At 48.9% G+C, this 26,059-nt stretch overlaps 1 protein-coding gene across 3 annotated transcripts in view; it reads left to right on the top strand.

The window, feature by feature from the left end:
• The first annotated feature begins 10 nt into the window (after positions 1-10).
• Positions 11-26,059, top strand: part of itpk1b (inositol-tetrakisphosphate 1-kinase b) — a 33,425-nt gene continuing 7,376 nt past the window's right edge. The window contains exons 1-8 of one of the 3 annotated variants that reach the window (XM_060052381.1): positions 11-118; positions 543-808; positions 1,243-1,420; positions 5,352-5,376; positions 13,422-13,547; positions 17,054-17,171; positions 24,511-24,609; positions 26,040-26,059. The exon at positions 26,040-26,059 is cut by the window's right edge and continues 21 nt beyond it. In XM_060052381.1, coding sequence (XP_059908364.1) covers positions 1,326-1,420; positions 5,352-5,376; positions 13,422-13,547; positions 17,054-17,171; positions 24,511-24,609; positions 26,040-26,059 — 483 coding nt within the window. In that variant the 5' untranslated portion in view covers positions 11-118; positions 543-808; positions 1,243-1,325. Of the gene's footprint in view, positions 119-483; positions 809-1,242; positions 1,421-5,351; positions 5,377-13,421; positions 13,548-17,053; positions 17,172-24,510; positions 24,610-26,039 lie in introns of those variants that run through there. The other 2 variants (XM_060052384.1, XM_060052382.1) reach the window with 2 other exon arrangements.

Genomic DNA, 26,059 nt, shown 5'->3' on the forward strand with positions numbered 1-26,059 from the left:
GCGGAAGTGGCGCAGTTGTTTTTGTGTCTGGTCGCGCGAAAATAAATCCGGATATAGTAGAATACAACCATGAAGCGATCCAACTGGACCCACGTTTCGTCTGAATGATGCGATAAACGTGCGAAACGTTTGGTTTACTTGGAGCATTGCATTGTAACGTCACTGCAGAGTGGAACTTTGCACCCCGCTAACAAAGCGTTTTTGTTTGAGGTTAACGTTATCGAAACAAAATGCAAATGCTTCACACAATGCTGCAAATAGAGTTTAGCTTGACACCCACCAGTCCTGCCGGACTGTTAGTTCTGGTGTTACTGTCGTCTATCCAGTGGATGGCGTCCTTGCAGCATCAACATTAAACTAAATCAAATAGTTGACCTGACAAACCTCTCGATATTTTTTTACGCCCGATAAGCTGCGTCTTAGTTATTTCTTACATTCAAGGTAGCACATTAAATATGGATGACGTATTTTTCAAACGTTTACTCATTTATTTAGGCTTTATGTGGTGATTTAAACAGTGAAACCATTTGCGCCCCTTGAAGGGGAGCGGCGGTACTGCAGGCTGACAGCGACCCCGTCCACCCGGAATGTTCTCCGTGCACGCCGTCAGTCTGTGTGGATTCCAGGGTTGTGTGCGCCGTGTTTCAGTCCTGACTTGGATGTGAGACGTGGGAACATCTCGACGTGGTTCTAGCCGTACATGTCATCCGTCACCCAGTCGGAAAACTTCCCCGCTAAACCGGACGACCGGAGAATGGGAATCCACCGGAGCTAGTTCCTGAAGAGACGGGTTCAGAAGAGCAGCCAGGTTAGCTTGCACATAGCCTCGATTCCAGCTTGATTTCTAGTAAAACCAGTTTATTATTTTGTTCGTCTACCAGCCACCGGTAAAGCACGTTTGTTGAGCAACAGTAGGTCGTATATCAGGACTTCTTCTACGTTTGTTGTGACACTGCCTCAACGAGCTAGCTCGCCCTGTGTTGAACGCAGTGGTTCGTCGTTTGTGTCTCAGTACGCTCTCTTAGCCAGCTAACGATAGCGATGTGTGTTAGCAGAACTCAAACTCACGATACTCAATGAGCTTGGCTGTTAAGGTGTGCTGAAACATTAGGTCGAGGTGTAGGGATACCGCTGATGAACTCTGTCACCAGTGACATGCAGTGGTTTCCCAGTGCCTCCGGACACTCCTGCTAGCGGGGGTCTCGTCTCCGGAACCGCCAGTCAACTTGTTTCCCCTGCTAGGTTCGTGCGGGGATACGGTTTCCTGTTGTCGCCCGTCCGCCCGCGTCCATTCCTCGGTCAAATCATCTTCAGTCCTGGTGAAAATGCAGACCTTCCTCAAAGGCCGGAGAGTCGGGTACTGGCTCAGCGAGAAGAAGATGAAAAAGCTGAATTTCCAGGCCTTCGCCGATTTGTGCAGGTACGCATCCGATATATCTGACACTCCAAGTTACTGATTGCTATTTGATTAATTGTATGCATTCAATATCTTAAGCATTAATTGAATCAAAGCATGTACAGTGTATGTTTTGATGACGTATTTATAGTTCTTACAATCCTTCAGGATTATCAATATATAATGTTTATTCTGGCAAATTATTTATACTCTGGTATTATATATAAATTATCCAATAATATTTAAATGTCTATTATCATATATAAAAAAGAGAGGCTTATTACGATCCGTGTGTAATGCCTTTACACCCTTTAACCTTTATAGCACAGGGTGCTAATTACTTATCAGTCAATAATGCTCCTTTAACGTTTAAAGGTAGGACTGTTAATGTTAAGTGGAGGTGTAACGACCACACCTTCATCTCATACCATTGTATTCGTTGATGAGAGAACAGGAATAGTTAGAGTAACCCAAGATGCTACTGCTCCATGAATTCCTTTCAGTGAATGGCTAGTATCTACTGAATCACATCCCACCAAATCTTAAGGCCCTTCTATGTTCTAATCTAGGTTCTAGTATGACCAGTGCAAATGTATACATATTATGCTATTTGCATGGTTCATATAGATAGATTTACCCCATGTAAACAACATCACAACAGTTGTACAATAAATGATTATGATTATTGACACTGGCTTTGCCTTTTTATACCAACAACTCTAAGAAAGTACACCTCAGCTTGTATTGGCTTGTACAGCTTACACAAGCTATTGGGGGTTATGCTTTTGACTGCAGTTATTGTACAAACAAACTGTAGTGTACAATTTTGCAGTTGTGCAGCTCCAGCCACATTTGTCTACCCATGCTGAGGCATAGCTATGACATTCTGGTCAAAGGCATGTGTTTACAGTATCTCGCTTCCCTGTACCCGATGTGGGCCATGGGAGGGGGCGTGGCCTGTTCTAATGTATGTTATCTTGCCAAGTAATAGCCCATCACTCTGTGCCGGAGTCACATGATGTTGCATATGGGGTTGTAAACTGGGGCATGGATTTGCCTAGTAAGACTGGGGAACTATACTGTGCTGCTTGACAAAGTCCCCGTATCGTGTATGTACAGCGTGTATGACATGCATGCATATGCGGTATCCTTCCTGGGTCTAATCGGTTCCTTCCTAACCTGGTCTGAAGATGTACAGATGATATAGGAGTTCCTCGACCACACAAATGTCACATCAGACACATCTGACCATGCCTCGGTGCACCTGTCTTGTGTGGAACCCTTCAGTGGGTTAAGCCCAGCGAGGAATTTGGATTGAGAGGGCACATTGTACACATTGTGGTATTATAATCCACAGCATTTCTTTAATCCATTCATATACCTCTGGCCAACTGGAATCCCTCTCAACCGGGAATCTGGATTAGTGTGTGTGTATGTATGTATGTATGTATGTATATATATATATATATATATATATATATATGTATGTATGTATGTATGTATGTATGTATGTATATGTATATATATATATATGTATGTATGTATGTATGTATGTATGTATGTATGTATGTATGTATGTATGTATGTATGTATGTGTGTGTGTGTGTGTGTGTGTGTGTGTGTGTGTGTGTGTGTGTGTGTGTGTGTGTGTGTGTGTGTGTGTGTGTGTGTGTGTGTGTGTGTGTGTGTGTGTGTGTGTGTGTGTGTGTGTGTGTGTGTGTGTATAATGTATATATATATTAATTAGCTGGCATTACATAGAGGGGAACCATATTGAAGAAGTGCAGCCTTAGAGAGAATTGGCAATTTTCCCATTGTTAGAACAAGTAGAATCAGATTTCTATTGCAAAAGAAAGAGTACCAAAAAGCCCTCTGGTGTGTTCACATGTCAAACACATGCCTTTCTCTAGTTCTGTTTTTCTCATGGATTTCCCCTGTTTCATACCACGCTGTTCATTCAAAGTCATCCTCAAGAGGAAGGAATATATGGAACTTGGCTTACCTCCATGCGCTTCCCTCATACACTGTATGTGCTGAAAATAGATACCTGTTGTTTCTATATGTAGAGGACCCTTCCGACACAGCCAACATGTCTCAATCGCCAGCACTTAATTCATTGCTATTGTAAACTTGGGACCAGGGGCCAGCTGCTATGCATTTGTTACAGTTCAGTGCTTAACCTCAAGTGAGAAGGACAATGTGCTTATGGTGTAGACACTGGAAGGAGTATCCTTCTGACACCTTCATGCTTGTCAATAAGCCATTTAGGGAGACTTTAGATTTAAGACGTTTACTGTAGTTCGCTGGAACGCAGCCCTGTTTTAACTTGATCAGATGTGCGGGTTCATACACACATCACTGCCATGATGGGAGTTCAACTTTCCTTTTAGACGTTGTTCTTTTTTTGGCGTGAATCTGAAATGACGAGCCTTCCCGGAGGGCGTCGGTGCTGTCCTGTACAGCTGTATGCAGGGAGATCCCCGCTGGCCATGAAAGGACGTGTGTTGTCACTCTAAGGCACCATCACTGGGTGCCCATTCATAACACAGCCTCCACGGTGCCCAGTTTGGGGCTCATCATGCTTAGGTCTAATCATAATATGCCCCCTTGGAACGCTCTCCTCTGCGTTATCGGGCTCTTCAGAAAATATTGTCACTGGCTCCTGTCAGGAGAAGGCCATTAAACAGCCCTGCGGTGGCGGTTTTTAGGGTAGGGTAGTCTTAAGGAAATGTATGCTGATGTTCCGTTAAGACACGCCTACGGCTTTCCAAACCGAATTCATTGCTTCGTATCCAAACCGTCTTGTAACCAGTGTTCCTGTACTAGTTTGAACAGATACTTTGTAGGTATCCTACTAATCACATGGTGTGGCTATGTCGGTACGCTTCACGTTTTCTTATTTTTCCTCAAAGCCTAAACAAAATGGTTTGGCCCTGGCGTGCCGCTCTGTTTAGTCTTTTCTTTATCCCGCCTCTGTGTCGAGGCTTTGCAACAACATCGGAGAGCAGACAATCCCCCTATATATCAGAGCTGGGATGAACCGAAGGCCCCGTCTACAATAAACAGGCCAGCTGCAGTATTAAGTATCAGCATTGTACTGAGGCCCTGTGGGGCGGCTCCACTGGGGCCCGGGGCGGGGCGCTAACCAAGTAACCACCGGGCCCCGTGGTTGGGGGCTGTTGGGTGTGGGTCTTTTGGTCTTGCTCTGTCAGAACACCTGTTGTTGTCCGTGCAAGTCAGCCGCATTATGTTGACTCTGGGTTGTTTCAGCAGCAGTACAGAGTGACATCAACCCTTTTTACATTCTTCAGCCTAAAATGATTTTGTTGCTCATTGATTCAGAGCACCCCGTGGGCGTGCCAGCATCCAACAGATCTGAACACGTCTAGATCAAGTCTAGATGTTCCTGGTGCCTGCCTGGTTCGTCGCGTGGTTATAAAAGGGGAATGTGTGTTTTGTAGGACGCGTAGAATAGAAGAAAATTGGCTCTTGAATCAACAATACAATATTACGGTTTTTTTTATTGTTTACTTTTTTAAACAAAAGCAGAATCATGGCTATACTCCATATAAATGTGATTTTTGTTTTTTGTTTTTACAATACAATGAAGAATAAACCTGTAGCATAGAATTAAAACAAAATATATATGTAAATGTGGAAGGCCCTTAGCTGATGGTTTTTTGGGCTCAACCCCGGTTCTCACTCTACTACCTGTTGCCAAGCAACCTTTTCTTTTTGCCAAAACTAAGAATCCCTCAGCTGTCCGTGAAAAGTAGAGTGTGATCTAGTCCAAAAAACATTAATAATATTTATGCATTCGTATCGTCCTGTTTCGAAATACAAGTTAATAGTCATGATGCTAATCAGGAAAATATGTAATCCTATGTTAAAATTATATGTAACATTCTTTCATATCAGAATATTTCCCCACTCATATTTTTCTTTTTTCTTTCAGGAAAAGAGGAATTGAAGTTGTTCAGGTAAGGTGCCGCCTAGTCTCCTATTGTCTGATAATCACTGTTTGTTATCAATGACTTATGGCCCAAAAAATGCAGACCGACCTACACACTAATGATTATCAATCCAATATAGAAACGCACTGCATTGGATTCATCAGCATCCAACATGGCATCCAAACACTGATCTCTTCTTTCATCTCCTTCCCAGTGCTCTACTTCATCCTCCATGTCTGTTTTTCTACCGTCTGTGCCTCGGGAGTTTATGCTCCATTTTGGTCATGATGTATTCTGCACACCCAGACAGAACTCTCTCCTGGGAATAGGCCCCAAGTTACAGGGCTTTGTTTCCCAGTATGTATTCGGCTTCTCCAGGACAACCAGCAGACCCTGCAGCAGAAGTCAGCGGTCCAACAGCCGCAGCTGCTGTGTCTAAAGACTCAGTTATGGTTCCACGTCGACGCAACGCAATGACCATGCAGACACGTGAACCTGTTTTGGTTCTGCGTCAGGTTTTAGCGAGATGACCAATCACAGCCCTTGCTGCTGCGTCGCCTCGACGAACAGTTACACTTTTTGCAACGGTCTGTAAACCCCCTTGAGTTGCGTCGATGTGGAACCATAACTAAGCCTTCAGACCTGTTGCCCCCGTGTCTCAGACATGGTGCCCCCTTGTCTCAGACATGTTGCCCCCTTGTCTCAAACATGTTGCCCCCGTGTCTCAGACATGTTGCCCCCGTGTCTCAGACATGTTGCCCCCGTGTCTCAGACATGTTGCCCCCGTGTCTCAGACATGTTGCCCCCGTGTCTCAGACATGTTGCCCCCGTGTCTCAGACATGTTGCCCCCGTGTCTCAGACATGTTGCCCCCGTGTCTCAGACATGGTGCCCCCGTGTCTCAGACATGTTGCCCCCGTGTCTCAGACATGTTGCCCCCGTGTCTCAAACATGTTGCCCCCGTGTCTCAGACATGTTGCCCCTGTGTCTCAGACACGGGGGGACAGGGCTGCAGTCCACATGCATGTCAGCATTGGGAGCATTAGGATGTGAAGATTTATTTTAGTGTGACGAGTGGAAGTTCGCACTACACACTTATTGTATGTTGTACGGTCCTTCCTTGCACTTAAAAATAGTACTTGGCATTGTGTAGCATCTTATAATAGTTATCTTTGTTGTATACGGGGAATGGGTTAACCTAGCAATTGTTAGTGCTTGGTACTTGTTTCTATGAACATCCTTACTGTAATGGTAGCGATATATTGCTTCATCAAATGTCAATGTAAGTTCTTGGGAAATTGCTGGTGTTCCAGACTTGCTGCGGATTGGGCTCCGGAGCCTCTGCCGGTTAGGCCGGTCGATGGTATATGCTTTGAAGTCGCCTTCACCACCGGTCCTACCGATGGACCAATAGTTCAACCATTTCAATGCTGTGGCCTCAATATGCAAGGCTGATGTATCGGGCTGTTGCTCGCCATCACGATAAAGTAGAGGGTGTTTGATTATGGAGATGGAGAGCGAGGTCATTGACAGGGTGATTTAGTTATCTTGAGGCTTTCATATCCTGAAAGATAAACAATGTATATGGTTCGTTTTTCTTATGTAACGTGAAGGATTTCCTGCAGAAAATGTGTTGGTTAAATTGGTGTGGATTGCCGTCAGACCGGGGGGGCTGCTGAACAACATTGTCAAATAACTGAAACGGTAGTTAGGGCGGCAGGCGTGTGTTGCTGAGGCGGCTGCCTAACTGTACAGTGCTGCGAACCCTGACGTGTGAAGAGAGATTATATTTAATTGTTCAGATGTAGTGTTGGCTTTTTATTGAAATATTTCCTGTTCTAGAATATTCCCCGAATGAATCCCACCAGCACAGACCTTGAGGACTGTTAGATGGGGGGGGGGGGTCGGTCAGCCTTGGCTACCCAAGGATTTCATGATTTAGATCAGTCACTTCACACGTTACTCTCTCTGAAGGATGTTAAACCTCATACAAGAGTATGGCTTACCTCAGAAGGAAGAGCGGGTTGACTTGTAACCGGAAGGTTGCTAATTCGACCCCCGTCTCCTTTGAGTGTCGAGGTGTCCCTGAGCCAGACACCTCACCCTAGCTGCTCCTGGCGAGCTGGCTGTCACCTTGCATGATTGACTCCACTGTCAGTGTGTGAATGTTTCTATGAACTCTAGGTCGCTTTGCTAAATGCCCTAAATGTAAATTTAGAAGGTATCAGGCCTTGAGTGTGGTGGCAGCGTCGTACCCCTACCACCCCAAACCATGAAGAACCATCTAAATGGTGTCTTGCTAGTTTGACCGCTCTCCCTGAGATGCATCTGTATCTACCTTGCCAGGGCGGAGCAGTGAATATACCTCCGTATTTATAACGCTGTGTTTCAAACCTCTGGAGGATTGGTTGGCGGTGGTTATGACATCATGTTTTGCAAATCGTGGCTAAATTCGTCCGCCCCTGGGAGCTCATTTGACGTTTCCATTTGTAGCGTGGGAACAACATCTGTATGTTATCCATAAAAAAGGGAGAAATAAACAGGACAGTAAAGATAACATTAATTGTGCAACATTCGTTGACGAACAAAGTGATGACCAATAGAGCTCTTTCAACATTACCAGTAAATATACATTGTCATGTAATGGCTTGACAGTTCAGCCTTTTCGGTTTTCCCTGTTTCCTGTGATCCATCCATTGCTTTGGATGAGTTCATCTTTGGGACCCACAGTGGGCAGCCTCCGACTGGGACGCCCGTTATCTCCCTGCAACACCAGCAGAGAGCGGGGTGAATGTCTGCCTGGGGTTTCCATGGTTTCCTGGTGTTTGTTCGTTCTAATTCACTCCACAGAGAAGCAGTTGAAGCTGCTTGGACGGTCTTGGTCTCGGTTTCCCCCGAGGGGTCCGTGTAGGCAAGACCTTCAAGGCTTCAGTGCTCCGTTTGTGGGCCTTATGTCCATTGATGTCCACTGATGGGCCTTATGTCCACTGGTGGACTGTGGACTGTGGGCTATACGGCCACGTCCAACAGCAGCCTAATAGCTGTGGACCCGGGGCTATGAGCTCATGAGAACATTCTGACAAGATTATCTTGCTCAGCTCTGTCGGCGAGTGAGTCCAACCGTTCAGAGCCGGTACCATATCGGAACCATATCACTTACATGCATGCCCAAACAAAGCTTTTGACTGTGGTCAAAGCTTTTTTCATAACTTTACGAGCTAATACCATGTTTAACGTGGAGGTCTACTTTTTATATTTTAAATATATGCACAATGTCTGCATACTTTTTGACACAAAGGCTTCCAGTCAAAATGGAGAGGGAGAGGAGAGCGAAGTCCTTGGACAGCCAAGTCATTCACTCAGCCCCGATCATACAGTAGACTATAGACACCACAACAAAGCACTCAGGCTCCATGTGTGTAAACCAGTGTGACCCATACATAAGGAGCGCAGTGTAATAATCAATATTTCATCAGCACAAACCGCTTTTACATCATCTAAGAATCTGAATGTTCCCGTCTCATTCCCCTGACCTGCATCTCAATCCCTTGCTGTAGTAACAGCTGCTTCCATTTTATGAAGCAGAGAGGTCCCTGGTCAGACATCCGGGTGCATCCGTGTTTTATACCGTTGGTGTTTTATGCGTAGGCAGCCGACCGCCTGTTTGAATGCAACCTAGAGGCTGAAATCTGATAGGTCATCATGGCAGAGCCATGAGATGGCGTGTCTGTGGGGTCTGCTTGTTGTGGTATAGATCATAGATACTACTAGGTAGTAGGTACGCTGTGAGCTGAAGTACTACTCAAACATGGATCCGTAGTCAAAAGGACACAGAGATGAGAATGTGAAGATGCTCTTCAAACCCTGACTCCCTCCTGTCCCTCACTAAATTCCAGCCGAGGCATGACACGGTTGACGAGGAGGAATCGGTTCTTCGTCCAACGTTGTTAAATCTCCATTTTTGCTAGGCCTCTGATGGCAGTGAGCGAGTGGGGGGACGTACTGGACAGTCGCTCCCTTGCCAACCGAGCCTGCTGGGCAGCATCGCATGAGCCACAGAGACGCTTTGTAACGGAGCCTCTGGGTAAACGCTCGCTTGGCACCATCCACCCTGCCTCCATTTCCACTTGTCCTCTGCTTTTGTCTTCTAAACCTGAGCAGGGCCGCCGGAGCTTTGGCACGACAGCTGCTTTCTTCCCTCCCTTTTGTGTCGGGTCGTTCTGTTCACTCTCATTTAAGAAAACGTCCAAACAGAAAAATGTGTTTAGCTAGCCCCCGCCTCGTCATCGTGCGTCTCCAGTCTAGATTAACTCGTGGTTAGCCTAATGTACTCCTCTGTGATGGGTATCCATGGTGATGAAGGCTGAATGTCAAATACCTCATAAGCTTCGGTACCAGGGAGGGTGTCTGCTGAGAGACGACTCATTATTCGATAGCCTCCAGGGGAGCCCATCAGAGCCGCATTCAGCCAAATTAGCTCCATGTTTGACCCAGCACTCATGATTTAGCAGGAGACTCAGTGCTAGGCTTCTTTCCTCCATCTCTTCGGTTCAGTCTGTACTTCATGAGTTGTGGCCCCAGGCCCTATTATCTCTGCTGCATGTAGGTTCACTTACACAAGTGTGTCAGGGGTCCGCACGCCATCCAGCATAATCATTCATCACGTCTCCCGCTGCACTCTGAGCACACGGTATTTATCCACTCAGATTAAAGAAGGGAAGATAAGGTCGGCCGGCTACATGGGAACCGCCGGGAGGCAGAGGAGAGACGGGGACAGGGTCCTCTGCCCTCCCGTCCGCTCAGAGACATCGTGGAAAGTGGACACTCGGCTAGTGTGTGGTCCCGCCAGGGACAGGAATGGTCATATATGGCTCTCTGTGTTTGTCTTTTGATCAGAATCGGCTGTGTTGGATCTCCCAGGGGGGCCAGCCATAGCCCTCGGTGGAGCTCGATAAAAGCTGGAAATATATTCCTTCTGATCCACCATCCCTCCCCACGTCTTGCTGTGCTCTCCAGGCAGTCCATCAGTGCCGCAGCGCACCCGGACCCCCCCCCCCCAGAGGGACGTGCAGGGAGATCATCTGACATTCCTGCTTTTAGCATTCAGCAAATCCCCCCCCATCCACAGGCACTTCACCCCTGGGTTCCTGAAAGAGCGCCGCGGCGACGCCACTCTCAATCCCCGTAGGGCGAGAACAGCTCATCCCCTCGTAGGTGCCCTCCCCGGTGGACAATGACCCCACCACAGAGCACGTTGGTTTGGCCTGTTATGTTGTGTAAGCGGAAGACTAAATAGTTAAATGAGAGTTAAATGGTAAACGGAATGCATTTATACAACGCTTACTAACCAGTGGCCACTCAATGCGCTTTGCAATATTGCCTAACATTCACCCATTCATGCACCCACTCCCAAACCGCACGCTGCTGCTGCTGCTATCTCCCGTCTCCTCTTGTAGGCACGGCAGTGTTGTTGTGGTTGAACACCATGGATGCAGTCTGCATGTTGCGACAGGATGGAGTTTTATGGATGTTGACTTTTCAACACACGGCTCTCAGGGTGCGAGCAGTGTGGGTTTCCTCCTCCATCACATTTCTAAACCCTTCTTTGTTCGCTTGTCATGTCTGAGGCTTTTTAACCAATAGGTCGTACCATTGTCTCGACTCACTCGCTAAAGAGGGATTTTTGCATTGTTTAACCTTTTTAAATAGATTTATTAAAGGGCTTACTCAACACTAGTTAGTAAGGCAGATGTTCTATAATCCTGGTGTAAAACATGTTGCTACTGGACGGATGAGATCAGACCTCAGGCAACCTTGCCACTAGGGGTGGGAATCTCTTGGCACCTCAAGATTCTATTCGATTCCGATTATGAGGTCAAAGATTCGATTCTGAAGCGATGATCGATGCAACAATTTTTTTATGTACATTTCGAAGCGTGATTTTCAAAAATATATATATACATCTGGGTTTGCTACTCAGTTTGCTAATCTCTTCCTACTTTTGTGATGATCATTAACGACAACAACAGATTAATTAACTTATCAAATATTTCATAAGAGAGAAAGCTTTTGTCACAATTATGACTTTCTATGAACAATACAATAATCAATGCAGCTTGCATTATAACACAATATGGAAGCATGCAAAAAATAGGTTTCAGTTTTATTTTATTTCTAATCTTTCTTTTCTATGTCATTAAAGGAAAAGCTGCTCTTGAATTAGAAGTAGTTCTTGTGTCTGGCTGTGAGTTTGCGCGTATGCTATGCGTAGGCTGAATCGCAATCGTGTCAAGACAAATCAGATTTGCCAATACACACTGAAGATAAATTCAATAATTTTAAAATAACAAAAATTATCCCTCTCTGGCGAACAGAATGTTGTAGCGAGAATCGCGATGCATCGAAGAATCGATTTATTTTTCCCACCCCTACTTGCCACCAGGGAAACCAAATGAGGCAGATGTCTTCATACTGCGTTACAATTCATTAATCTGCAGTAGTCAAAATAGCATGTTTAGGTACATCAACCTTTTAATGAGGAAATGATCTGACACCGATGCCGTTTTAACAGGTCATTGACATTCAGATACGCTTAATCGGTGTAGAAACTTGCATTCTATTTCTGCCTCATGACTCATAAGTTCACATAGAACGACGTCACTCAAACCCCCAGATAAGAGATCATTAACACCTCAGCAGAATCCTGCCCTCAGTCAGTTCCTGTGTGCCCGACACAGGAACGGGTCAGATCTTTCACGGCGTCTGATTCACTTATTTATCGACTTGGAAGCTTCGACCAAGGGTTAACTAATTAATGATCTGGCCATCGCTTCTTCTGGGATGATTAACCAGCCCCCATTGACTCTGGCTCTCGCCCCCCCCTTCAGCCAACAGAGCTGTACGGGTTTACAGCCGGGCCCAGGCCTCCCATTGATAACAGCCCGTGTAGCTAAGGCGTGGTGGCGCTGGGTCTGCCGTACAAAGGGGGATCTTGTTAAAGGAATCCTCCTCCAGTCTGAGCTCTTGTTGATGCAGGTGCTGCCTAACCATCCCGTTGTGAAAGGTAATCTGCTAATCACCTGTTCACAGATTAGCCAGGCATGGGCCACAGGTACAGCCCTGTTACGTAAGCGGCCTAGCACACTCAAAGCGAGCTGAGCGTGACTAAGAAGCGCACTAGCAGTAGTAACAATCCGGGAGCAGATGTTTGTTGTGGGTTATTTGTTATGGCTACAGAAACGATTGGCTCATAGGTTCAGTGAGTCAGCACAGGCCGGTGGGTTGGCTCCAGCGTCCTGGGTGTAGATGAGCGCTCGGTCTGTCGCTGGTCTACTGAACACCCCAGGGTCCTGGCCCAGGACTACCCTCACCTTACGTGTCTGATGGATGTCATAGAAACGGTCCAGAAGCATCTTTCTAACATGAAGTGAAACCGCCCCACCTGAACGTGTTTTCCTGTTTTGTTTAATAAACAGTAGCCGGTCTCCAAGGGAACAGGAGTCGGTTTGTATTTATATTTCAGGTCAGCTGAGCACTTGGCAAATGAGGCGTGAATTGTTTTCATTGCCAACATCCCAAATAAACAACTTTTGCCTGTTTTTAAATTCATGAATGACAACTACCTTAACGGAAAACCTCCCACCAGTTACAGCCTTGTGTCACCTCAGCTACACCAGAAGAACTTAAACGAGTACCAAAAGTACATTAAACGGATAATATATTTATTTACCATGAAACAATACGAAGACAACTGTAGAAGAAACACAACATTGAGATGGAGGGGGTACTGGTGGTCTATCATCAGTGGCCTTCATACACCACCTGCCCCAGCAATCAACACATGCAGAACTAAATACTAATTAGGTTATGAACTCAGAACCAGAAAAGACAGGACTGAGGCAAATAGTAAAACTGTTTAGAACCAAACCCAACAACAAGGCTTCACTGTTGGTCGTGAGTCGTGACGCACCATCACAGTATCGTAAAATAAGCTACTTTGTTTTTGCTCTTGAACATGTTGCCCACATCCTGGAAGCCTTGACCTTTAACCCCTGACTGTCCCCCCCCCCCCAGCTGGACCTCAACCTCCCCCTGGAGGAGCAGGGACCCCTGGACGTGATCATCCACAAGCTGACAGATCTCATCCTGGAGGCCGACCAGAACGACTCGCAGGCCGTGCTTCAGGTGCAGAGAGTGCAGGTAGGAACGGGTTCCGCTCAGCAAAAGAGGGCAACATGTGTGAACAGAACATGTGTGGATGCAGTGGGTGTACACATTCTATGCATTAATGTAATGTGTCGGAAATCCCATGTATTGTTGGGAGCATACAAAGTATACAAAATAGAGAATTTGATGGGAAGAAGATTCTCTTTCATCTCTTTCAACAACGCTTGAAGCCAGAAACTGCTTGCAGCCAGGCTTGGTTTTGTGGAGTTTGACTCCACAACGCGTTGACTCTTTTCCAAACAGTACTCCTACTTTAGTCTATATCTGTTGCAATAACCATCATATAGCAGAAATATCTACCCTGACATCAGCGCACAAAGTAGGACACACGAGGCAGGACTGCTTGGATCTACTGTAGCTCGCTGGAGATTTCTGCTGCTGTCTTCCAGCCTCCAAAAAGAAACGGTTCCTATTCCTAAATGTGTTGAAGCCGGACGGATGATTAGATCAAATGGGTTGGATTACATTTTTGTTTTATAAAGAATATCTGTTATTTGTTGCTGAGACTGACATTTGGTGGTAGATTAGATCACATGGGTTGGATTACATGGTATTAATCCTAGACATCTGTTTTTTAAACAATTTATTTATTTTCAAACGATAGAGCATTATACGAGACAGTGGGCCCTGTAATGAACTGTCTTTATATCTCCAGTCTACATTTACACTTTTATCGTAAGCTACCTCCAAATATATTGTCACCTGGTTGGGATTCACAGAAAAATCATATGAAGCAATTCTCAGCATACCTGCTGAAGGCGGATGCTAATTTGTATCTCAAATAGATAATTCACCAAGAAGTCAGGAACTAGGCCAACATGAAGAACCTTGTGAACCAGTGAACCTCATGCTATCCGAAGACCATCATGCTGGTGTTGTGCTGCTTCAGAATGCCGTGAGACGTGATTGATTGTCGCAGGAACTTATATCAGTCTGTCGTGTCACAGCTCCGACCGTGGTTGGGTCTTCACACTTTTAAAATACACTTGGTATGAAAATGAATTTCCACATCTCATGATCACACATCTCCCTCTCTGCCTCCCCTTTCCTTCTCTCTCTCGCTCTCTTTCTATCTTTCTGCCTCCCCCTCCCTCTCCCTTTCCTTCTCTATCCTTTTCTCTCTTTCTCTCTGATCCTTTTATGACTCAGAGGAGCTGTGAAGTTGGTCACTTAGTCACTCAGTCCCTTAGTGACTAGGTATGTGTTACCTCAATATTTACTTAGGTATTTCCTTAAAGGGATGGTCCCTATTTTTTATTGTCTTGTTGGCTTAAGTCCTTCAGGATTCTGACATTGAATTCTTTGAGGATGTAATCCTTATCTATGTTCTCGTACGTCATACGTTCATCGAAACGACAAAATCAATCCATTAGTTGCAGACCTGGCCCCCTTTTAAAACACATTGGACCCCGGTCGGATGGAAACGGCTCTGTGCCAGCCACCATTGGTCTACTCCGGGCCCCTCCTCCTCTGCTGGCCGGGCTGACTCAGTCTCCCCAGCAGGCTGGAGGCTCGTAGCAACAGGGTAGGGGGACGGCCTGTTCCGCCAGGAGGCTGGCTCCGTCCAAGGCCCATTAGAGGTGAACCTGAAACCATGGGTGCCAGTGCCGCTCATCATTCGGAGCACATCAATGCCGTGTGCAGAGGCTGTTGGAGGGGGGGGGGGGGGGGGGACTGAGGTGAGGAGCTGAGGGGAACTTTGAACCGGCCGGCGGGCGGGACGTTTTATGGTTTTATTGTGACATTGTCAGGAAGGTGAGGCTTTGCTTCCCTCCAAACCTAAACCAACAATGATTTCCCCTAACCCTTTTGGGGAAATTAAAACACGCCGTAGACAGGCCATAAGGTCTACTGTAGGGTCTCAGAATGGGTCGGAAGAGTAATTAAAATGATACCATGTTTCAAATATGAATTGGGCAATAAAGAGGGCCTGAACACGATGACTTGCCTCCTGTTGTTTGGATCTGCAGACCAGGGGTTAGAATGTAAAGGAGGTTGAACACGAGGCACGCCTCTCCCTCCTTCCCTCTGCTCGTAAAACATCACTCTGTTCCTCAATCACTCTGAGGAGCAGCGTGTATCACTGCTCACCTCCCCGCCTAGAAACCTAAATGTCTTGTCCTTGTGTCTGAACCACTGTTCAGCCCTCGGTCCTCCGCCGCAGCCTGCTCCTCCAAACTACAGGCAGATTAATTTGGGTCGCTTATTTCTCCATGGGTTTTAATTTTTTGTCCTCAGTCTGTCTTACATATCGACCTGACAGGCTCTGATCAATGCCACGCTGCAGGAAATCCTACTGATGGCTCCTCCGTCTCGGGGACAAACCTCCAGGCTTTGTTTAGAGGCCACGTGCCAAGGGCGGTGTGCTGCCTGGAGGCATGGGGCCTGGGCTGCGTCTGCTGGCGCCGCCACCACCACCGCCGCTGGCTCCTGTCAAGCAGAACCGGATCAGTGTGGACACCTGGTGGTTTACATGCTGTGACGCAATACACTGAGGATGTCGTGTGAGGAGTGGGGTGCCCGGTCGGAGCCCAGCGGCTGTGCTGCGTGCCTTTAGAAGGACTAATAAAGTTAGAAAATGCACTTTGCATTTTAGGTGGCGGCCTGAGCAACACACGCCCGGCCGCCCTTACTATGTTGTCAAAAAATAAATAAATGAAAATGTTTAGTTTTTCGTATTTTCAAAGTTGAAATTGCACAAATCCTTTAATTGTGTCTTGTTTCATTTGTCATTTTTACAATGTTTAGCTCTTTTCTTTTAAATATTTGTTAAGTCCAAATTGCACACATTCTTTTACTGTTCCTGTTTCAGTTGTTATTTTTTGACAATGTTGTTTAGTAGCTCCCACCCGTTTTGACAGCAAACCCACCACCTTACCCAAGACATTTTCTGCGGGAAACCCTGGGAGGGTTGGGGTGGGGGGGATTTGTGTATCAGGGAACATATTTGAAGAAGACGTCTGGGTAAGGAGTGGTTGAAGGGTCTGGTTACGCAAGAAATGGAAGGGATAGGAACGACCTCGTCCGACAACAACCTGCCTCTGAGGCAAAGGATGACTGGCCTCATGTGACACGCACACAGACACACACAGGCACACAGGCGTACACGCACGCACATGCACATGCATATACACAGGCACAAACGCACACAGGGCACATACTTGCAGTTAAGCCCCTTGAGTGTTTGCTTGAAGAAGCACTTCAAACAAACAACCATTGCTGTGTGAAGGAAACGTCTCACTAACTGCACTGCTTGGGATTTGAATGCATGGCGGGAATGACCTACCCCCAGTTAGTAACATTCAGAATATGGAAAATGCAATGGCTTTGGGTCATCACCATTGTGTAAACTTCCTTCCCCGATGGACGGTGACTGAACTGGCATCTACTTAGTGAATAACGTTGATCGTCGCCTCAACATGTCATCTCAAGCTTGCGTGTGGGTTTGGCTTCAATGTGTTTCGACGTGTGTTTTTCAGGACTACATGGAGGCCCACCCCGAGACCATCATCCTGGACCCCCTCCCTGCCATCCGCACCCTCCTGGACCGCTGCAAGTCCTACCAGCTCATACACAAGATAGAGGACTGTATGCAAGGTAGGCAGTACACTCCCCCCCACTAACCCTAACCCAACTGGTCCCAGAGCGTGGTAGACCCACCTAGTCCCAGCTGGGGGGGTCACCAGACCCTGGAGGTCCCTCCTAGTCCCAGCTGGGGGGGGTCACTAGACCCTGGAGGGCCCTCCTAGTCCCAGCTGGGGGGGTCACCAGACCCTGGAGGTCCCTCCTAGTCCCAGCTGGGGGGGTCACCAGACCCTGGAGGACCCACCTAGTCACAGCTGGGGGGGGTCACCAGACCCTGGAGGACCCACCTAGTCACAGCTGGGGGGGGTCACCAGACCCTGGAGGACCCACCTAGTCACAGCTGGGGGGGGGGTCACCAGACCCTTGACGTACACTGTAGAGTTTTGGTCGTTTTTTGGAGTTGAGAAAGTCGGCAGGTTAGGTGCGGAGTAGACCCTTTTCACAGCATCCTCATAGGACAGGGGTGTCGCTCTGCATGTCAATCAGGAGTCTGCTCTTTTGACGTGCCGGCCCATCGGTAGAAGACTTCACTGGGGAAGACGTCTCCGTCTGAACACGGTCGATGTGCCCTGGTGCATGAAGGTGGCGGAGCATCATGTGTGTTACGAGTCGGTCGTCCTGCGACGGCCCCTCTGTGAAACGGTTCTGTCGCGCTGGAATCAGAAGTGTTTGGACGTTCTGCTTGAGGATGCAAGTCCGTGCAACGGTCTCAAAGGGACGTCCGTGAGAGTGTTTGGGTTGTGCGAGTGCCGGGGCCTGTTCTCCATGTGCACGGCACTGCGGCACTAGTTCTCTGTCAGCCTCCATCAGCGTTACTACACAAAACGCCGACAACTCTGGATTGTGATCCGAAATAGCAGGCGAGCCGGAGTGAACCTGCGGCACATGTGTTATTAATGAACAGGAACTGAGAATCTCTGCGTCTCCTCTCCAGGCCCAGAGTAAGAGAGCGGCGGAGTGGAACCACACTCTCAGCAGATTGATGGGGCCTGCTGCTTCCGAGCCCAGGATTTATTCCCGGCCCGACGTAGCTCTCGCATCACAAATTGTATTTTTCCCCCCTCGGTGTGACAGCCATTCATCTCCCCTCACTCTCCTGTCTGAACCTTGCATGAACCCATGGGCCCTGTGGGGGGGAGAGTGTGTACATGTGTACGTGTGTGTATGCCGAATGTTTGTGTGTGCGTGTGTAGGCGGAATGGTTGTGTGTGTGTGTGTACGTGGGTGTAAGCCGAATGTTTGTGTGTGGTAGTGTGTACGTGTGTGTGTGTGCTTGTATGTGTGTGTGTTAGAGAGAGAGTGTGTGTGTGTGTGTGTGTGTGGGGTAGTGTGTACGTGGGTGTATGCTGAATGTATTTTCTCTCTCTGTGTGTGTGTGTGTGTGCCCCCTCATTTGGCCCCGTTAGCACCTATCCCTGTCACCGGGTCTATAAACGTGGGGCCAATTTCTGTTGGCCGAGCAGAGTGATGACAGGAGGTGAGCAGCAGGAGCAGACACGCCCCCCCCTCCATTATACACACACCGCCTACACACCCTGTAAACACACCTGGGACTCGTCGTCCGCTTCTTAATATTTCCTCCCAACATGGCAGGGAAATGTTGTTACTCCACCGTATGACAACGGACACACACGCACGCACACAGGCACACACACACACACACACTTACAGGCAGACACACACTTACTTACAGGCACACACACACACCCTCTGTATGTTCACCAGAAGAACTCCTACTTCTCTTCAGTGGAACAGACATTTTACACTGAAAATAACCTGAAGAATCTCTGAAGAATATTCAACACGCTCTGGGACGATGACGGTTATGTAACAACACCCTCCGCATCCCGCTAGCTCTCCCTCCTCTCTCTCTTTTCCTGGCTCTGCATGTGTGTCCGTCCCGTGGTGTGACTGTGGGACTGTGCTCTATGATGAAAGAGGAAAGCTGGCCTACTCATTGCAAATCTTTTTAACGCGCCCTTGCAGCTCTCGCAAGAGGTGCTTGCATCGATCGCTTGCAATGACTTGCCCACAACGACTTCGTGTGGTTGAAACCTTATTTTACTCGGCAACCCGGAACCTTAAAGTGCTGCTACCACTTCAACTGGAGGGAAAGATGATCATTTAAATATGGAATTATCATGGCCCTTGCTGTGATTAGCTACACACGGCAGACGTAGTTTAGAATGAATAGACACGGCGTTGATGGTGGAGTTCAACAGTGTCGTTGAATGTGAGGAAGAACGCCAGAGAGGAGAAAGTCTGCTTCTCTCTCCCGCTCCCTCTCCCTCTCGCTCGCTCTCGGGCCCAGTCACTTCCTCCTGCTTATCAGCTGAGAGCACAGAGTTCTGGAGCGGCTCCAGCTGCCTAGGCAACGGGCTCTGAAGGCCTAAAGGCGCTGCCATGTGAGGCAGCCTGAGCCGCTCAGAATAGCCTTCAATGGCAGGAAGCACTCGAGGTGCACCCTGCACTTCTGTGGAAAGAGAACAAAACTAAAAGACGTGTATACAAACCCTTTCTCCGGAGTCGCTCCGCGATGCGAGGCGGTCTCCCGGGCCACACAAACATCTCCGCTTTACGGGAATTGTTTGAATTACTCCAAACAGGGCGAGGGAGAATAAAGTTATTGTAATGGTCTGTTTAATGGACGGCGGCCAGACAATGGCCCTGCTAATGGATGGCCGCTGGACAGAGCCAGGTGTGCGTGATTCATGGTTCCTCGGGTTGGAACGCACGCGCAGCCTCCCCTGGCCGCTCCACCACGGTTTTGTGTTTCCTCAGAGAAACAGAGCAAGGTAGCTGTTTAGACAAGCCGATGGAGTCGACGGGCGCTCTGTTTACGTGCCGCTTTGATGCATCGGACTGTTTTCATACCTAGCAACTGTCGTCAGGTTTGGAGACCAACAGGCCGTTTATTGTACGTCGTCGGTCCTTAAAGGTATTCTTTCTCCACTTAAGGTAAGCCTGTGTGAATAGGGAGGGGGCGGGGTTGGGATCAGGAAGTTCCCGTGGGATGGAAGACCCCCCCATTGGTAGAGTCGGACTGCAGTCAGGCCTTTTAGTGGCGTTCATCAGTTCACGTGTTGGAGCTGTATTGTCACAACAAGACCCCACAGGAACCTGCTAATTTGTTAATGGGACGACTCGGTGAAACCAAACCTCCTGGGACCGCAACGCCTTGGGAACAAATGAGAACGCTCTCACTAGCCAAATTTAAATGAGCTTAAATGCATTAGCTTCAGGAATCAGACACTGAGCATAGGAACGATCAACTCCAGTCTCCTGTCTCCTCCCTCTTGCACATAGTTGACCCCACAGCCTCTGTGTCTCATTAAACAATTCATCTCATCCACTGAGAAGCTCCCCTCAATGTCATGAAGGATCCATCACATTTCCTTCTGTCTTCCGATACACGATCTGCAACGTTGTGATTGGAGTAGTGAGGATGCTGGGGGTTGCTAGGCAACGAGATACGGGCAGCAACATGCAAATTACTGCAAGCTAAATATACTCGTCTCAGAACACAGAAGCCAGTGCAGCATCTATCAAATCACCCAATCCCTTCATACGTTTCCCCCCATCTCTAGAGGGCCGGGGTCAGAGATGTTTATTTGGGGAGGACGAGCGCCGCACGCGCAAAAGAAAAAGGCGGAAACGTGGAGGAGGAGAGGAGATGCCCAACACCTTTTGGAGAGCAACCAAAGATGGCTGACTGTACAAGGATGGGTGCTTTGTAACCGCTGGCAACCGGCTCCGCTGGGTCTGAGGGTAGCCTGCGGTGTTTAGACAGCGGTGAAGATTGATCTCCACACCCCCCTCCGCCGCGGGTCTAGCAGGAGTCACGCGGGGACGCCGTGAGACGCAGGAACACTCTCATCTGACTCATCCCCACTGCGCTCCTGATATCAGTTCTCAGCTCAGGGGGCAGCTGTGATGGTTGTTTTGGTTTGAACGTGGCGCTGGGAGTTATGAGATACTTTACTCGTGACCGGGGGCTAAATCAGCCGTGTTTGGGGAAGGCTGATGTCACAGGAACATGTTGTTATGTGAGGGATGTTTTGGTGCCGAGCTTCCCGGCAGAGTGAAACAGTGAGACGAGTAGAGTCCGACTCATACAGGATGCTCATACTCAGTGTTTTTGTGGACGATAACGCATATGGTGACAAAGATACGCACTGTGAGCAAAATACTGCTACTTAACTTTGAGACGCATTGCAATTTCCTTGCACTAGATTCAAAGTGTTTTTTGCTTGCTGGCAATAAACAATTACATGGTGATAATGAGGAGAGAATGACAGGTCATCAAGTTTACTGAATGGGACTGAGAGGTCATATAAATAGAACATTTAGTTTGAAGTACAGCCTACTTTGCCTCAAGAGATTTGGGTCTTAGAATAGGATTTGTCAGGATATCCAACCAATGGAGTTCCATCCCTAATGTCATTGGTGTACTTAAAGGAAGTCTTTGGGACCCATTTGTGAGATAATTGTGGGTTTTTGTTGACTCTCATTGACGATGGATCGCAGAGCGTTTTAACGGCTTACGGCTGCAGTGTCCTGCTCCATACTGGACTAATCTCAAACAGTTTCCGTACTCGTCCCTTAAGTGATCATAGGATATTCTTGGTTGAAAAATACCAAATCTTTCAAAAAACATCCAACTGTGGAAGACAAGCATTCAGGAGACAGAAATATAGGATAGCCTCCATGCATCTCACGGCCTTAACCCAACCAGCAACAACACATGACCAGAAACATGTATGGTGCTTAGAGTCAGAACTTCAGTTGACAGTGAGCAGGCCAGAGCAGCAGAGCAGTGGAGCAGAGCAGGCCAGAGGCGCAGAGCAGGGCTGGGTGATGCTGCTCCACGTCAATCCCCTGCGGGAGACTTATTTTCGACCTCCATTAACGGAGAGGTTCTCATCACAGCGCCTCCCTTAAGTGGAAACAGTGTGATCTTCGGAAGTCCTCTTTTTTTTTTTTATCCTGCCCTCTTTCTTTGGGAAGCTCAGGCAGCCGTTGGACTACAAGGACTTGCACTCAGTGAGCAGTCATCGTGACTTGAGCCCAAGGCCTCTGGCTGAAGATCTGCCTCGCTCTGCTGCTCCTCCACAGACAGCGTGACTGGAGGAACATCACAAGGAAGAACAGTCAAATACATCAAGATTGGGACCTGGTCCAGAACCTGACAATGCAAACTTTTCAGGAAGCTTCCTTGAATGCCGTTCCACTTCCTGGATGAACTCTTAACCTCTGGTGTGTGTGTGTGTGTGTGTGTGTGTGTGTGTGTGTGTGTGTGTGTGTGTGTGTGTGTGTGTGTGTGTGTGTGTGTGTGTGTGTGTGTGTGTGTGTGTGTGTGTGTGTGTGTGTGTGTGTGTGTGTGTGTGTGTGTCAGGAGCTTGCCGTTCAGCACTAGAGAGATTGTAGGGAGATCTGTTTGTCCTGAGCTCAGCAGGGGGTGACGTAGCAGGCTTGTCCACCGCTGAGCCCCACAGAAAACCAACGCCCGGTGCTATTACCTTGGCTTCAGTCCGGGGAAATTCACTAGCATCCCATCGCGGCGCAGACAAGGAAACGCAGACGAAACATTAGGCTGCACATCCATAATAGGCAGCTGCCATAACGTGTATTTATTTAAGGGGGCTGTTAATATACAACTGTACATGCTCTCCTTATTTGTGGTACATAATCATTCATTCCGTTTATTTAAACCCTTTCCAAGGAAGTATTCAAACGTAAACTCTTCATTCCCAGAGGTCACTGAACGACCTCCTAAGCAAACAGAAGCAGCAAACAGAGCCTGAGTCTCTCTCCCCAAAGAGGCGTGCTGAGGCCCAGTCGGTCTCTTGGAGGAGGCCCTGCATTATCAAAAGCATCCGTTCAGCCCTTATTTCGGCAGCCGAGCTCACTGTGTGTCGGTAATGGACGCCGTCCATCAGAGACGGTGTTCAGTCAGCCTCCCTCCCGCCCTCAGAGAGTCGCAGCGATGATGTCACCGAGCAGAGCTGGGTGTAAGCGTGCGGCGCTCGTCCTCCCCAGAGCAGGTCCAACCTGTTTGTGAAATCCTGAACGTGTGTCCCTGTGTGTGTGATGCCAGGGAGGTGCCGAGTTGCACGGCTAGCCGCCTTCAGATGGGCTTAATGAAACAGGATACAGCCCTGGGCCATCTTCTCTCTCTCTCTCTCTCTCTCTCTCTCTCTCTCTCTCTCTCTCTCTCTCTCTCTCTCTCTCTCTCTCTCTCTCTCTCTCTCTCTCTCTCTCTCTCTCTCTCTCTCTCTCTCTCTCTCTCTCTCTCTCTCTCTCTGTCCGTCTGTGTCTCTCTCTGTCCGTCTGTGTCTCTCTCTGTCCGTCTCTCTCTCTCTGTCCGTCTGTGTCTCTCTCTGTCCGTCTGTGTCTCTCTCTCTCTCTGTCCGTCTGTGTCTCTCTCTCTCTCTGTCCGTCTGTGTCTCTCTCTCTCTCTGTCCGTCTGTGTCTCTCTCTCTCTCTGTCCGTCTGTGTCTCTCTCTGTCCGTCTGTGTCTCTCTCTCTCTCTGTCCGTCTGTGTCTCTCTCTCTCTCTGTCCGTCTGTGTCTCTCTCTGTCCGTCTCTCTGGCTCTCTGTCCGTCTCTCTCTGCGTCACTCACTCACTCGCTCTCTCGCTAATCCTGTCAAAGGGAGGGAAAGGGCATGAAAACGAAGTGCAGTTAAAGTGTGTGTGTGTGCGTGTGCGTGTTGGTCACTTGTGAGTGTGAGCGGGGGTGTGGCTAAAGCGACCTCTCTAATGTCCCACTGTGATAGCAGGACGCGCTTGTCACCCAGCCTTGGCTTGTGGGTGGCAGGAGGCGTAATGCTGGGGAGAGATAAAGATGACTCGCAAACAAACGTTGTTTATGCTAGCCCGGTTATCTCCGAAGGTTCGCATCGGATGGCGCACGTGGTCCAAGTATCTTTATAGTTAGCTATAACGCTCAATCCAAGACTTAATGAGAACTCCTTGTTTTATTGTTATGTACGGTAAATGTCATCCCACATGATCAAGCTGGCGCCGCTGTCTGGTTCGTTGAGTAGAACGCGCTCGCTATCAACCAACCTTTTAGTTTATGATTTCAGTGAGATTTATGAGCTTATTGAACCGATAACATTACCCTTTAAAGGTTTGGTGAGATGTTTTCGTTAAAGCTTTTGGGTGTTGTCAAGCTAAGAGTTAAATTGTTGAGCTCAACAGCTAGAACCGGATTGGTTTGGTATGATCCCTGACCTTTCCAGCTCCACCGCTGAGGGCTGCGGGCCTTAACCACAGCACAGTCCGCCTTATCCCTCCACTAACCTCCAGCCAGCTCTCTCTTACGTCCTGCCTTCCTCTTCTCCTCAGACGAGAGGCTCTGCTCTCCCCCCTTCATGGTTCTGAACCAGGAGTGCGGCCCGGACACGCTGGAGCAGATCGGGAAACACGGCATCACGTTCCCCTTCAGTAAGTCCTTCTGTCCCCCCACCGGTCTCTGGCCCTTCAGAGTCTGCACTGCTGGGCCCGGTCCCTCCCTCCACCTAGGGAGTAACGTTTGACACCGGCCGCTGTTAAAGGGTGGTCCGGAGCGCTGTGGGTCGGTCCGGAGCGCTGTGGGTCGGTCCGGAGCGCTGTGGGTCGGTCCGGAGCGCTGTGGGTTCCGGAGCGCTGTGGGTCGGTCCGGAGCGCTGTGGGTCGGTCCGGAGCGCTGTGGGTCGGTCCGGAGCGCTGTGTTGGTCCGGAGCGCTGTGGGTCGGTCCGGAGCGCTGTGGGTCGGTCCGGAGCGCTGTGGGTCGGTCCGGAGCGCTGTGGGTTCCGGAGCGCTGTGGGTTCCGGAGCGCTGTGGGTCGGTCCGGAGCGCTGTGGGTCGGTCCGGAGCGCTGTGGGTCGGTCCGGAGCGCTGTGGGTCGGTCCGGAGCGCTGTGTTGGTCCGGAGCGCTGTGGGTCGGTCCGGAGCGCTGTGGGTCGGTCCGGAGCGCTGTGGGTCGGTCCGGAGCGCTGTGGGTCGGTCCGGAGCGCTGTGTTGGTCCGGAGCGCTGTGGGTCGGTCCGGAGCGCTGTGGGTCGGTCCGGAGCGCTGTGGGTCGGTCCGGAGCGCTGTGTTGGTCCGGAGCGCTGTGGGTCGGTCCGGAGCGCTGTGGGTCGGTCCGGAGCGCTGTGGGTCGGTCCGGAGCGCTGTGGGTCGGTCCGGAGCGCTGTGTTGGTCCGGAGCGCTGTGGGTCGGTCCGGAGCGCTGTGGGTCGGTCCGGAGCGCTGTGGGTCGGTCCGGAGCGCTGTGGGTCGGTCCGGAGCGCTGTGGGTCGGTCCGGAGCGCTGTGGGTCGGTCCGGAGCGCTGTGTTGGTCCGGAGCGCTGTGTTGGTCCGGAGCACTAGTTCACACAGCACTAGTGCCTAACCCACTACTAGGGTCAGTCACTAGTAGTGGCGTAACCCATCCTGCCTTTACCTGGGGTAGTCAATTATTACTGTACACTGGGTCTGTTTACTTTGGTTATGACTCACTGGATATCAGAGCCAATGTTATGATGATGCTACCAACTGAAACGTAATGACTCATTTAAAGTGATTATCATTTTCGGCACTATCAACTGTCAAAGATTGTGAACTGATGGCTAAAATGTGCGGTGTGCCGCGTGTTTATCAGCCCGGGTTTCCATAACGGGGGCCGGACCGGGCTGCTAATCTCATCAGGGATGTTGGCTGGAGGCAAACGACTCTGGTACCGTCTCATTGTGGTCGGAAGCCAGGGAAAATATTCCTTCTACGACCTTTTAATGAAATAAATTACAGGTTTCTTTTGGATGTCGTCACCGAACAAGTCGCTGGCCCTTTTGTCCTTTTCCACCGCGCTCCCTCTCCCTCCTAACCTTCGACTGTGTCTCTCTCGCTCTTTTTCAGTTTGCAAAACACGGGTGGCC

The sequence above is a fragment of the Gadus macrocephalus genome, chromosome 5 (genome assembly GCF_031168955.1).
Source record: "Gadus macrocephalus chromosome 5, ASM3116895v1".
Classification (NCBI taxonomy): domain Eukaryota; kingdom Metazoa; phylum Chordata; class Actinopteri; order Gadiformes; family Gadidae; genus Gadus; species Gadus macrocephalus.